Source organism: Gouania willdenowi, chromosome 10, assembly GCF_900634775.1.
Source record: "Gouania willdenowi chromosome 10, fGouWil2.1, whole genome shotgun sequence".
NCBI lineage: Eukaryota > Metazoa > Chordata > Actinopteri > Blenniiformes > Gobiesocidae > Gouania > Gouania willdenowi.
This window is the reverse complement of record NC_041053.1, coordinates 6978469-6991703: the sequence shown is the minus strand read 5'-3', so window position 1 is coordinate 6991703 and position 13235 is coordinate 6978469. Positions and strand designations below refer to the sequence as shown.

The 13235-nt window shown below is 36.4% G+C and overlaps 2 protein-coding genes and 1 pseudogene across 2 annotated transcripts in view; 2 read left to right on the top strand and 1 right to left on the bottom strand.

Annotated features, from left to right (window-relative positions):
* LOC114471227 (heterogeneous nuclear ribonucleoprotein U-like protein 2) overlaps positions 1 to 4465 on the top strand; it is a 28403-nt gene extending 23938 nt beyond the window's left edge. The window contains exons 9-10 of the mRNA XM_028459878.1: positions 3635 to 3859; positions 4139 to 4465. Of these exons, the coding sequence (XP_028315679.1) occupies positions 3635 to 3859; positions 4139 to 4215 (302 nt within the window). The 3' untranslated portion in view covers positions 4216 to 4465. The remainder of the gene's footprint in view (positions 1 to 3634; positions 3860 to 4138) is intronic.
* Positions 1261 to 1378, bottom strand: LOC114471704 (uncharacterized; annotated as a pseudogene).
* A 4674-nt stretch (positions 4466 to 9139) lies between the features above and the next one.
* LOC114471553 (homeodomain-interacting protein kinase 1-like) lies at positions 9140 to 12388 on the top strand. Its single transcript, XM_028460399.1, has 6 exons — positions 9140 to 9744; positions 10178 to 10390; positions 10799 to 10980; positions 11094 to 11331; positions 11421 to 11510; positions 11849 to 12388. The coding sequence occupies exons 1-6, from the start codon at positions 9448 to 9450 to the stop codon at positions 12386 to 12388; spliced, it is 1560 nt and encodes a 519-aa protein (XP_028316200.1). The 5' UTR covers positions 9140 to 9447.
* The last annotated feature ends 847 nt before the right edge of the window (positions 12389 to 13235 follow it).

Here is a 13235-nt window from a genome sequence, read left to right as displayed (position 1 = left end):
TTTTGCACCCCAAAAAGCACGGAACCTTTCTCATTGAACGCGTATACGGTATACCCATAATCATAGGTGTAAAATGCGGGCGGGATAGAGGGGTTACAACCCCCCCGATATTCAGACCTGACTAATTTAACCCCCCCACAATATTTTTGTGCAGACATAAATTCCAAAACAGTTGATGTGTGATGTATTTTACAACCTCTTAATGACAAAATAAGTAACACATTTATATGACACACTCCTTTCCAGCTGCACACTTGGTAGCTTCCATCCCCACATACGAAGCGTTCGCCCACCCCTCCTCCTTTCATCCTCATTAATCGTCATACCTGCCTGTCAAGTCTCCAGTTTTGGCCAGGAAACTCCCGTATTTTACCCCTCTTTCCAGCCATCATACCGTACTAGTATTTTCCCAAAAATATCCCATATTTTAATGTAGTAATAATTAAAATAAAAAGAAAACATCCCTCTGCATGTCTAAACTGAATGCTGTCACTCGCTAGATTAGATTAGTTAGATTAGGGAACAAACCTGGAAACAACAAGAGATGATGAATGAAGACGTTCCTGTGAAAAAAAAAACAAAGAACTGGTGTAAAAACCTTGTAAAATATGACAGTTTATCTTCCTAAAGAGCAGCAGGATGGGACACAGTTACACGTTCTGTTAGATTAATAACTGAGATTTTAATGTTTACCACAGAGGAAGGAACCACGTATGTCACTATGAAAAATCAGCCAATCACAAGCTCCACAAATATACACTGCTTTATAAAGTGTTACAGAATGTAAAGTCTGTAACAAATGTGTCTAATAAGTCATTAGTGAATACCAGAGAACCACATGAGTCAGCATGAAAAATTATAAGAAAATATTTATGAAAATAAAATGTTAATGTCTAACTTAAAGACACGCAACGTGAAATTAAATATGCAATGTGTTGACTCGTTTATGAACTGTTAAATAATAATAATAATAATAATAATAATAATGCATCAGTTTTATATAGCGCTTTATCATAGACACTCAAAGTCGCTTTACAGAATTAAGGCATTATTCTTTCACTCCACACTTAGTGGTGGTAAACTACTATTGTAGCCACAGCTGCCCTGGGGCAGACTGATGGAAGCGAGGCTGCCATAGTGCGCCATCGGCCTATCCGACCATCACCAACACTCACTCACACACTACATTCATACTAGGCAATGTAGGTGAAGTGCCTTGCCCAAGGGCACAATGACAGATACCACTGGGTGACTGCCACCCCACTGTGGCACCTGGAATTCTCAGTGATCTCCCATCCAACTACTAACCAGGCCCAGACCTGCTTAGCTTCTGAGATTTAACGGGATCGGGCAATGACAGGCTGGTGTGGCCACACGATAAAATAAAATAAACACATGTGCTTCATATACACATTTAAGATATATTGAGTTTTCTTTTTTGGGGATATAGAAAATTACAATATTGCAGATATTGGTATTTATATATATATATATATATATATATATATAATATATATATATATATATATATATATATATATAAATACAGTACATACACACACACACTCTACTGGTCAAAAGTTTTAGAACAGTTATTTACTGCAATTCAAGTCGTGCAAGTCCAATGAATAGCTTGAAATGGTGCAAAGGTTAAAAAGAAAGGTTTGGTTTCCCAAAACTGAAAAATAATGTACATTTCAGAATTATACAAATAGGCCTTTTTCAGAGAACACAAGGTGGGTTAAAAATTTAAAGCTGTTCTGCAGAAATGAAGGTTGAATCAGCCTTATAAACTGGTGCTACTCTATTCCTACAGGTGTTCCAACTTTATTAAATGAATGCCACGAGTGTGTTCAGCTGTTGTATCTGCCAAAGGTGGCGACTTTGATGAGTCAAAAGTTTAGAATACATTTTTGTCTTTAGATTTATTTTTCAACTTAAACTGCTTATTTCTTCTATGCTTTCATTTCAGTGTGCAATGACACAATAAACTGAATATTTTTCAGTATAAAACTAGAAAAAGTGTGGTGTTCTAAAACTTTTGACTGGTAGTGTATATTGTATATATCAATATTTGCGATATTGTAGTTTTCGACCCCCAGAGGGGATTAATTCTCCACCCCCCAATATTCAAACAAACGTTATGCCCTTGCCTATAATACTGAGGCACCGGCTACAACAGTAGAACCTGAGGAAAAGTCTTTGTGGGCATTCATTTAGTTAAAAAAAACACCGGATGGAAAATTAAAGCCCAGTTTTGTGCAAATTGTCCAAGAAAGAGTTTGTGGATCACCAGAGATCGTCTAGCCTCCAGCGGAGCTTTTCCACCTCAATGCTAACTATGTAGCAGCTAGCATGGACAGCGGCTCTTTGGACACTACACTAGACCAAGCAGACAGAGTGGCCCATACAATCCATACTGGACAAGATGACAGGGTTCAGAGCCAGAATGAATAAATCCATGAGAAACAAATGAACAAAGTCAGTGGATAGATGATTGTAATGGACAGTCTCTGTGGTAGAGGAGGTATGCGGGGCTGCTACTACTACTACTAGAAGTGATTGCTTGATGTTATTACAGTACTTTATTTTGTTTAATTTACAGCACTGTGATGGATGGGTCTGTTTTATTTATTTTATATTTTCTGAAGGAGAGAAAAAGCAACAAGTTTGGTGTTCATAAATTGTATTGCTCAGAAAGTGGTTCTTACTGTTTATGATGTGCTAAGTTATATAGCACGACATATGGACCTGATGTTTTATTTCATTTCTATTTTTCATTATTTGTAGATTGACTAAAGCACACATCAATAATTCCCCTGATGGTCTAAACTAAAGGTCTCAGCAGCTGTTGGGTGACGGTCTAGTCTCAATACAGAGGAATGGAAATGGTTCAAGTCAGTTAAAGACAAACAATAAATGACTTTATTAAGCCACTTTGTTATACATAAATATTTCAATCTGCCACAGTAATATACCTCAAGTTGAGGGTGTTTTCTCAGCCTTTTTTGGGTGAGATTAAAAAAGAGATTCATTAATCACAGAGCCTGATTAATTAATCGCACAATATTTTTAATATATTGACTGCACTTATTGTCAGTGCCGTACACACTTTAAATACTATTGTACTTGGAAGTGCAAACTAGGGAAGGAGGATGATAAAATTGCTTGTTTTATTTCTATGTTCTGTGGCCCATTTGAGATTCAAACTGGTTCATATTTGGTCCCTGAACTAAAATGAGTTGAACTCTCAATTTTTCCAAAATTCTGAAATTTTCTTCAAATTGTTGCTCAAAATTTCCCCAAATGACATAAAAATGGGTCACAAAAATCAAATAACATGAAAGTGAAGATTCTGCAGGGACTGATATCTGTCACTTAATGTTTTGATAGTATCAGTGCTGTACATATTTTATCATTTATTAATTCATGGAAGTGCAAACTACAGCACAATAATAAATACAGTACTAATTTATTGCCTAAAATCTGTGGCCCACTTGAGATTAACTGCTCTGTATTTAGCCCTTGAACTAAAATGAGTTTGACGCCCCTGACATAATTTTTCTATCCTCAAATCGATATCCTGTAGCCAGTACTGGAAACTCTGACTGTCTTCTGTTGTTGCTTCCTGCAGTGAGCTGTAGTCTTCCTGAGCTGCAGGCCGAGCTGCTGGAGGAGCTGTTGTATGTGGAGCTGCAGCAGGAGGAGGCCCACGTTCTCCTGGAGGAGCTGAAGGAGAAGGCTCGCAGACTGCTGCCTCCAGTCTTCAAACAGGAGAAGAAACCTCGAGTCTATGGGAAAAGACCTCACCCTCGTGGTCCTCCACCCACATGGAGGAACCAGTGGACCGGGTCTCAAGGTCAGTGATGGCAGACGATGTTCACTGGCAGGACACACCTTCCCATTGAATTTCAATGAGAAGGTGAATTCATTTAACCTGGAGATGTTACTTTTTTATTCTTGCATAATGCTGCTCCTATGATGTAAATGTACCCATGTTTTATTATTCTTTTATGATGTTGCAGCTGTTGTATTAATTTCTCCACTGCTCTATACAGCACTTTGTGATTTTATCTGCAAAAAGCACTTTATAAATAAATTTACTTTTTTGACAATTATGTTGATTTTTCTTCTACAGGATGGAAAAACCAAAGAATCAACACAGAATGGTGGAGACATCAGCCCAGTTTAAAATATTGTTCACCTATCTTTTAATCTAGTGTCTGAGGAACATCTATCAGCTAATACAGGCTAGAAACCTCACATTCATAACGCTAAGGCTCACGTAGATCACCACATTTTGAACTTCTAAATTCATTTCATATTGCCTTTAAAATGCACGTACAGTCTCTTAGCTGCTTTGAGCAGGCCTTGACTAACCTTTACACCAGTGGTTTTCAACCTTGGGGTCATGACCCCATGTGAGGTCTTTCAAAATGTCTAGCAATTTGTATATAAAAAAAAAAAACGTTTCTTTTTTTTTAATCTTTTTTCAAATTAACACATCAAACAATGAATATCAAACAATTGTATTCTATACTTTAACTCCCAAATATAAATCTAGTTCAGATAAAATGCAGTATAAACATATCTGAGGTGTCACTAATCCTGGCTACTCTATATTTGTAACACATTATTACAAACCTGATCCTTAAACGATTTATTTAAAGTAAATTACAATACGATAATTAAGAATATGGGCAGCAATTTTTAACAATGGTTCTCTCTCCAACTGTGCGAATGAATGTCTTGCCCCGCCTTCTTTATTTATTTCACGTTACCAGTGGAAATTTCTAAACAAACCTTTGACCACCTTCAAAAATTGATATCAGGACATATATATGGCAAAAGAAAATTCTCAGAATCAGACTTAAAACCCATCAATTAGCCAAATCAGATAGTGGTCTTAACCTTCCAAACCTCACATTATATCTTTTGGCAGCCCAGATGAGGCCTCTGTTGGTTTGGATCAGAAATGACACGTTTACTCGTTGGTTGGACATAGAAAATAGTTTGTGTGCAGATTCTCTACAAAATTTGCCTTTTTTAGATGTGAAATTACCTGCTAAACATACTGCTCACTGCTGCATAAAAATGCATCACTATTAACTGGTTCAAACCACACCCACCATCGTACAATGTTTGGATTCAGAAGGTTTGGGATTTTTGTCAAATGGAGCCAATAACATTTCTTGAGGATTCAAAAAGGAATATTTGCAAAACGTTGGAACCCTGTGCAACATATATCTGCTGACTGTTGTTTGCTTTTATTATATTCATATACTTAGAAAACACATGTGAAATGTGTGTACATTAATGCTTTCTGTGTTTGTGTTTAAAAAAATTAAAAAATGAAGTTGTAGTTAGTGTTGTGTTCAAGACCACACTATCCGAGACCAAGACTTGCCCGAGACCAGAATGCACCGAGACCAAGACAAGACCAAGACTTTCGGGAGCCGAGACCGAGTCAAGACCAAGACCGAGACAAACCGAGACCATTTTTTTCAATTTAAAAAAATATATAAATAAATAAAATTATGACAAGATTCAACAGTTAAATAACATTCTCTCTTTAATTTTAGTTTATTTTAAATACATTTGATGGACAAAAAAGGTGCCTGCAAAAAATTTACTAAAATATTAAAACTACTACTGCTACTGATAAATTCACAATTATTCTACATATTTGAAAACAAGATTTTTATGTCAGCTGAATGTACAGCAAGTGTTTAAAAGCATTACTGCCAAGAAATAATGATTCTTGATTCTGATTCTTTGAGTTGTGCAGGTCAACAGGTCACAGAGTTCACAAGATAATTTTTTAGTTTGAAAAAGCCTTTACACAGGTTATTTTATTAATTCACTTAGTTGATATAGTTTAATATGGTTACTGTAATATAACTAGGATATTCAATTAACAAAGGTTTCCAACTGTAACTGTAAAAGTGAAACTTTCTGAAATAAATCTACAAACAAGTTGTCATCAGTGTAAAAAACATAGAGCTACAGGTAGATGTGAAACTAAATAAAACAAACTCAAACCCTGGAACAGTCATGTGACAAATCAATCAATAGTTCTTGTTGAGAATTATTATTATTATTCTGGATACAGTGGAAACAGAAACTATAAAAAATAATTATACTGTGAACCTGTTTATATTGTGGGGAACATATTATATACATAAATGTAATTGGAGTCTAAATACACACAAAAAACACCACTTTAAAAAGAAAATAGACTAATATAAGACCTCTTTACAGTTATTTAAGTCATTCTGGGCTAGTGCAACTGGTGACGACATAAACCAAGATGGCGGCGGCCCGGACTACAGCCGACATTATGTAATAAAGCCTTAAAAGACATGGATATAATGAAAAGAGTGGATGGACAGATGCATAAACATGCAGACTTTCACATGGACACACACAGACTTATTAAACACACACAGACTTATTAAACACACACAGACTTATTAAACACACACGGACTTATTAAACACACACAGACTTATTAAACACACACGGACCTCAGTAAACACGGTAAACGGAACAGGCTTCACCGCTCGGCTGGCACTAGGACCCAGAAGCAGAGTAAGTGCGTCCCCTATCCAGCCTTCACAGGCTGTAATATCATCAGTTTATCATTTTACCAGTTATTAGAGCTACTGTCTTTACCAGAGAGATAATATTTATTACTGGTGATTGTTTTCTGGAGTTTTACTGGGATTTTTACCGGTGATTAGTTCATATCTCCCTTGCGCTCCGCGGTCCAAACTGACACCGTAGCCACACGTATGAGTGTGTCACTCAGTCACATTAAGGAAGGTTGTGGTCATTATACGGGGTGGATTAAATAATGAATAAAGGATTATTTTATCCAGTTCTTCTCCGTGTTATTATCACATTATAAAAAAGTTTAAAAATAGCAGGAATTAGTGCTGGTCTAGAACGGTCTTGACGGAAAATCCCGAGTCCAAGACAAGACCGAGTCAAAATGCTTCAGAGTCCGAGACAAGACCAAGACCTTTAAAATTTGGTCTCGAGACCAAGACCGGTCTTGACCACCACAACACTAATATATATATATATATACAGTATATATATATATATATATATATATAGTATATATATATATATTATTATTATTATTTGTATTTTTTTTTTTTTTTTTTAATAGTGCATGAACTTTACATCACACATTTTTTTAAACATCAACATCATAACTTTAATTGTCTGAGTTATTCTATGGAGGACCAAACCTGCCAAAATTGTAAATACTTAAATAAATGTATAAATAAATATTGGAATAAATATATACAATAATGAATAAATAAATGGGTGAATAAGTGAATAAAACGAAAAAAACTGTTAAATAAATAGAACATAAATAATTAAATGTCTTAAATTTATTTATACTATTATTTATTTATACTTTTTTCAGGTTTGATCCTCCATATTATTAAGTCTTTTCACTCCAGTTTGTCAAGACCCGAGAATTTCAAACCTCAAGCTCCGCCTCCTTTTTCTTCTTCTACTGTTTCTCTGATTTAACCTGAGGTTGCACTACTGCCCTCTACTGGAGGAGAAAAGAACTAAAGCCTTCGCCTATGTGTATTTGGTTAGATTATTGAATTAGAACGAGAATAAACGGTAAATAAACACAGATAGATGTCACTACATTACACCTACTATATCGTATGCACTTCAGGACGGGGCATTAGGTCATTAGCATAGGGCTTCTCCATCACAACGTTAGTGTTTTTTAACCGATGAGAAGTCGTATCTGATTGGCTGCAGAGGGCACTACGTCCTCAACCAATCAGGAGCAGGTATGAGATGAAAGCGAGCTGTCAGTGAAGACAGAGCAGTTGCAGTTAGTGAGCATTGTGAAGACAACTGTTTATGTGACTTTTAAAGCATCTGAGTGGAAAATGTCCAAATTTCTGTTCTCTGGAACTTCAGCTGCTGCAAGTAAGAAAGACTCAATGACAAACAGGGCTTTTATACTTTAGAGAGGGCCTTTAGACTGGAAAGTGTGTTATTACAGTGGTGTAGCAGCAAGTATTTATGTCTCCTCAGAAAAATAGTTCCTGTATTTTATTCCTGAGATGGATAATTAAGCAATATCACACCAGAGGGAGTGCTGGTGTGCTGAAATATCAGCACTGGTGTAGATTTGATTGTTGTAAATATCTGTATCTATCTAATCCTTATTTTTAACAGTCTTTTACTTAATTACTCTATACACGTATTTAACGTTTATTCTTTCTAACGTTTATTCTTTTATTTGTGATTATTTCTTGAGTGGCTGTAACAAAAGTAATTTCCCCCTGGGATTAATGAAGGAATTCTGATTCTGATTCTGATAATCATACCAGTGCTGATATTTAACCCAACAGCACCACCTCAAGTGTGATATTAGCTGTTGCCAGGCAACACATAAACGTTTCCTAACTGACCGTTGACTAATGTCTGTATAAAGTCCCAGTGCTGTTGTTGATCTATAGCAGCAATTACGTTTTCAATTACCCATGTTCAATTACAATTAAATTAAGATAACAGTGAGCAGTATTTTTTCCCAATCACAATTAAATGACAATTATTTTTTATCCTCAGAAAGTCAATTACAATTGTGTTTTCAATTACTAAAGTCCAATCACAATTACTGAGCTTGAAATAAATAACCTAATAACATTGAACCTACCTCTTGTGTTAGCTTTCTGTTAGCATCTCTTACGATAACAGGTCCTAAACCAGTTAAAACACACTAAAAATTAATTTCTATCATCTAATTTATTTCCTATCCATTGGTTACATTGTTAGGCTTCCTAATCAATGAAAATATAAGTTCTAATATTTTTGTTGTGGGCATCTGAGCCTTTTATGTGTCAGTGTACCCCTCAATTTTTATATTTTTTTAATGGTAAAATGTGGAAAAGCTGGATTTGAAAAATATTTTAATAATTGTTAACTACATATGTGTAAAACTGTGCATAAAACTGTAACATGGTTCTTTAATTTTTGTGTAAAATTATAATTGACAATTTTTATAGAATTTACATGGTAATTACAATTACAAAATTAAATTTTCTGAATTCAATTACAGTTTAATTACTCTTACAACAGCAACATAATTTTTCAAATGCGATTACAATTATAATTACACCAAAATTGTACTTAATTATCAATTACACGATTACAATTTGAATTGACCCCAACCCTGATCAGCACTCATGGAATGTGACGTCTCTTTTCCAATCAAATGACTAACTGTTGTATGAGTTGCATTGAGTCCCTTCCAGGTACCAAGTCCTGTTGGAAAATGAAATCTGCATCTTCATAAAGTTGGTCAGCAGCAGGAAGCATGAAGTGCTCTAAACTTCCTGGTCGACGGCTGCGTTGATCTTGGACCTAAGGAAACACAGTAGACCAACACCAGCACATGACATGGCACCTCAAACCATCACTGACTGTGGAAACCACAATACAATTATGGAGAAAATATGTTGTCCACTACAGACACATACACAGACTGAACTAGTCTATACTCACCCTCTGTTCTTTCTTTCTACTGCAGCAGCTGAACTTCAGGTTCTCCACAGCAGCACTGTGGATTACTCCATCCTGGAGTGTGTTGGTGAAGGCAACTTTGGGAAGGTGGTCAAGTGCCAGAACCTCAGCAACAATGAGACGGTGGCTGTAAAAATAATCAAGGAGGGCTTTGAAGAAGATCTTGAGCATGAGGTACTTGTTTGTACCTTCTATCATATTTGAGGGCTCAGGTTCTGCTACTTCTAAACTCTATGAAGAATATTTTTTGTTATTAATGTGTAATTACTTCAACATAGCAATGTACATTTCAGGACTTCTGTTCTCTTCAATGCAATTTTGGGAATAAACATATCTATTTTTATTTATTCATAACCTAATATTCCATGTACATATCATATCAATATACATGTAAATGTAAAGCTGATTTATATAACTTTTGTACCTATTACTTTATATATTTATTCATATCTAATTCAACATTGAAAACAAACTTTGTTACCATTTGCACTTTTTTGATATTTGCAAAATAACAATATAAGATTATCAAAGACCTGTTGGAACCAGATGATGTATTTTAAATCAAACTGTGGATTCTTCTTCTTTTTTCTATTTTTTTTTTTTACAGATTTCCATGCTGAAGTTAATCAGTGTCCTTGATGCTGACCACACAAATTTGCTCAAATTTTATGAGCATTTTGTGTACATGAACTACAACTGCCTGGTATTTGAGATTCTGGACGTCGACCTTTACACTCTAATGGAAAACCGAGAGTGGGAGTACCTGAGTCTGACTGAAATCTGTTCTATTGCTGAGCAGGTATGGTTTATAACATTTGTTGTGTGTGTGTGTGTGTGTGTGTGTGTGTGTGTGTGTGTGTGTGTGACCTTTTAACCACAAATTAATGCAATATCATCCGACCAGCAGCAAAAAGGGGCGTTTTGGTTTGTAAGCGGGTACACCCCCTTTAAAGGCAGATACACCCCCTTCTTCTCATTCATTTTTTAATTGTAACTTAACGTCTGGTCTTGATCGGTATTTCATCTGACCAGCAGCAAAAGGGTTAGGTTAGGGTTAGGGTTACTTCTACTTCTACTTAGACTATGACGGAAGTCAAGTAGCGGAAATGATGTATTTTCAAACCCTTTCTTATTGGTTGGTGAAAGGCCAATCAGATTGGTGTAAAGCCTATACAGCAAACAGACAATGTTTATTCTAATCCTGTGTCTTCTGATCTTGTTTCTGCAGCTGCTGGTGGCTTTAGATTCCCTGAAAGACCTTGGAATCATTCACACTGACATAAAACCTGACAATGTCATGGTGGTCAGTGGGAAGATCCAGCCATTGAAAGTCAAACTAATCGACTTTGGTCTGGCTATTACAACTTCCAGCATGGAGCCTGGCCTTGACATTCAGCCTCTAGGATACAGGTAGGAGGATTTCTCCTCACATGGCTTAGCTGTGGTTATGACAAACCTGTATTGTATTGTATTGATTTGTTGGTCACAGATTCTCACTCTTAACTCTTGTCCTTGCTCCTCAGGGCTCCTGAAGTCTCCATTGGCCTTCCCTTCAGTGAGGCCATTGATGTGTGGGGCCTGGGTTGTTTGCTCACATTCCTCTACATTGGAGAAAACCTCTTGTCTGTGTCCTGCGATTATCAGATGATGAAGCGTGTTTCAGAGCTTCTTGGTCTACCAAAGGACGACCAGCTCCAGGCCGGGGTTCACACCAGGAGCTTCTTTTGTGAGGCTGAGGGAAGCCCAAAATGGCGATTGATGGTAAAACTGAAGTTTTTTTTTCGGCAAACCTGAGTTCACCAAAGTTTAACTTTACAATGAACTTCATGACACTCATCTTGTTTTCCCAGACACCAGAGGAATATGAAGCTGCGAACAACATCGTACCTGAGGAGCAACAACGTTTCGTTGAGTTCTCTTCTTTGGATGATCTGGTTAATGTAAGTTTTGAATTAACATTTTCTATTTAAACATTTGTTTTTTGTCAATTTTTAAAAAAAGCAAGTTTTTAAGTTTAATAACTCTTAAAACATGGATGACATAGATTACTGTTTAAATATTCTAGATCATTTATTTGGAAAATGCTATTCATGATGAATGAGAAATTTCCTTTAAACAAGATCTGATGTAAATTCATGCAGTGTCCAAATCTATTCACTGTCCTGTTATTAAGTCTTGACTGCCATGAAGCTTGTGAGACATCCTGACCATAAACTACTCACTGATATGCCTGATGTGTGAGCTTGTGTAATAACCAGTGTCTTGTATTAAAATGCAGGTTCATCCAGGAGAAGAAAGTGGTGAGGCTGAGGACAGAAAAGCCTTTGTCGACCTGCTGAAGCAGCTCCTGCGCTTGGATGGAGATGAAAGGATCTCTCCCTGTCAGGCTCAGGTTCACCACTTCTTCACCACATCCCACCTCAACCAGCAGGAGACCAGCAGACACTATCAACCCTCCTCACAGGTTGATAACACAACCTGCCCTGCATCTGGTGAAGAGTCTGTTCTGGATCAAGCCTGTGTGACAGAATCAAACGATGGTGACAGACTGAATTTGGCCGCTACATCCTGGGATTTGTTCTATGTGACTCTGCCAGAAGAAGAACTTTCCCTCTCGTCAATCAGTTGTGATGCCTTGGTTGCAGAAGCTTCACATGATCTCCCTCCTGTAACTGATGTGGACCTGGTTTCTGTTCCCACTCCTCATACAAATGATCAAGTTCTGGATCAGTCTTCAAGTGGAGCAAAAACACGTTCTTTGATGAAGAGGATTCGAAGGCTTTTCCGAAGAATCAAGACTTTTTTTGTTAAGAAGTGAAACCTTATACATGTAAAAACATATATGTTCAATAGTTGGTTTTAGATCATTTGGACTTTCACAGATATATTTTATATATTTTTTATATTAAACAAATAAACATGTAAATATTTATTCTTTTGTTCTTGTTCCATGTTTGTGTTGTAGTTTAAGAGCCTCTTAATTTTATATAATAAGTGACTTAAACTGGAGGTGATCAAAGAACAGGTGGAAAACGCTAGAACCTTGGTGTTCTGATTGACTCAGATTTGATCTAACTGCTTATTGTTAGATTAAATCAAAAACAGCCTTCCACCACCGTTGCAGTTGGATTTGCAGGTTTGTAAATTCTCTTTAAATTTTTGTTAAGAACTAATACTGAAAAACACACTAACACAAAACAATTCAGTCATAAAATTGTGACCAGTGACACCTGCAGAAGGGGCGGAGCCACGGTTGCCCTGACTTCCTGTTGTACTGGTCGCACTCCATCAATGTTGGGTGGAAATATGCCTGATCAGAATAAATGATAAACAATAGCAAAACCTACACCAGACCTAAATATCCTCTTTGTCAGATATTTGTCAGTTATCTGTATCAATGATCCTGATCATGGTACCATGATCATTCACACACTATTCCCATTAATAACCATACAGTAGGTCCAAATGTATGGGCATTAGGGCTGGGCGATATGGACCAGAACTCGTATCTCAATATTTTTTTCTCGAAATAACGAGACAATATAAATCTTGATTTTTTTCAACTTAATAAAATCTTACCAAAAAGACCATTATAGGTTAAATTTGCTGCAAAATGCCACACAGGCATATTTATTACTAAACAGCTACACAATATGTGCCATTTT

Bases quoted from the DNA above. Each gene is read 5' to 3' on its own strand.
- LOC114471553 (XM_028460399.1), top strand. From the start codon at position 9,448: ATGGCACCTCAAACCATCACTGACTGTGGAAACCACAATACAATTATG. The intron at 10,391-10,798 runs GTGTGTGTGTGT...TTGTTTCTGCAG, and splicing joins TATGGTTTATAACATTTGTT to CTGCTGGTGGCTTTAGATTC. The intron at 10,981-11,093 runs GTAGGAGGATTT...CTTGCTCCTCAG, and splicing joins ATTCAGCCTCTAGGATACAG to GGCTCCTGAAGTCTCCATTG.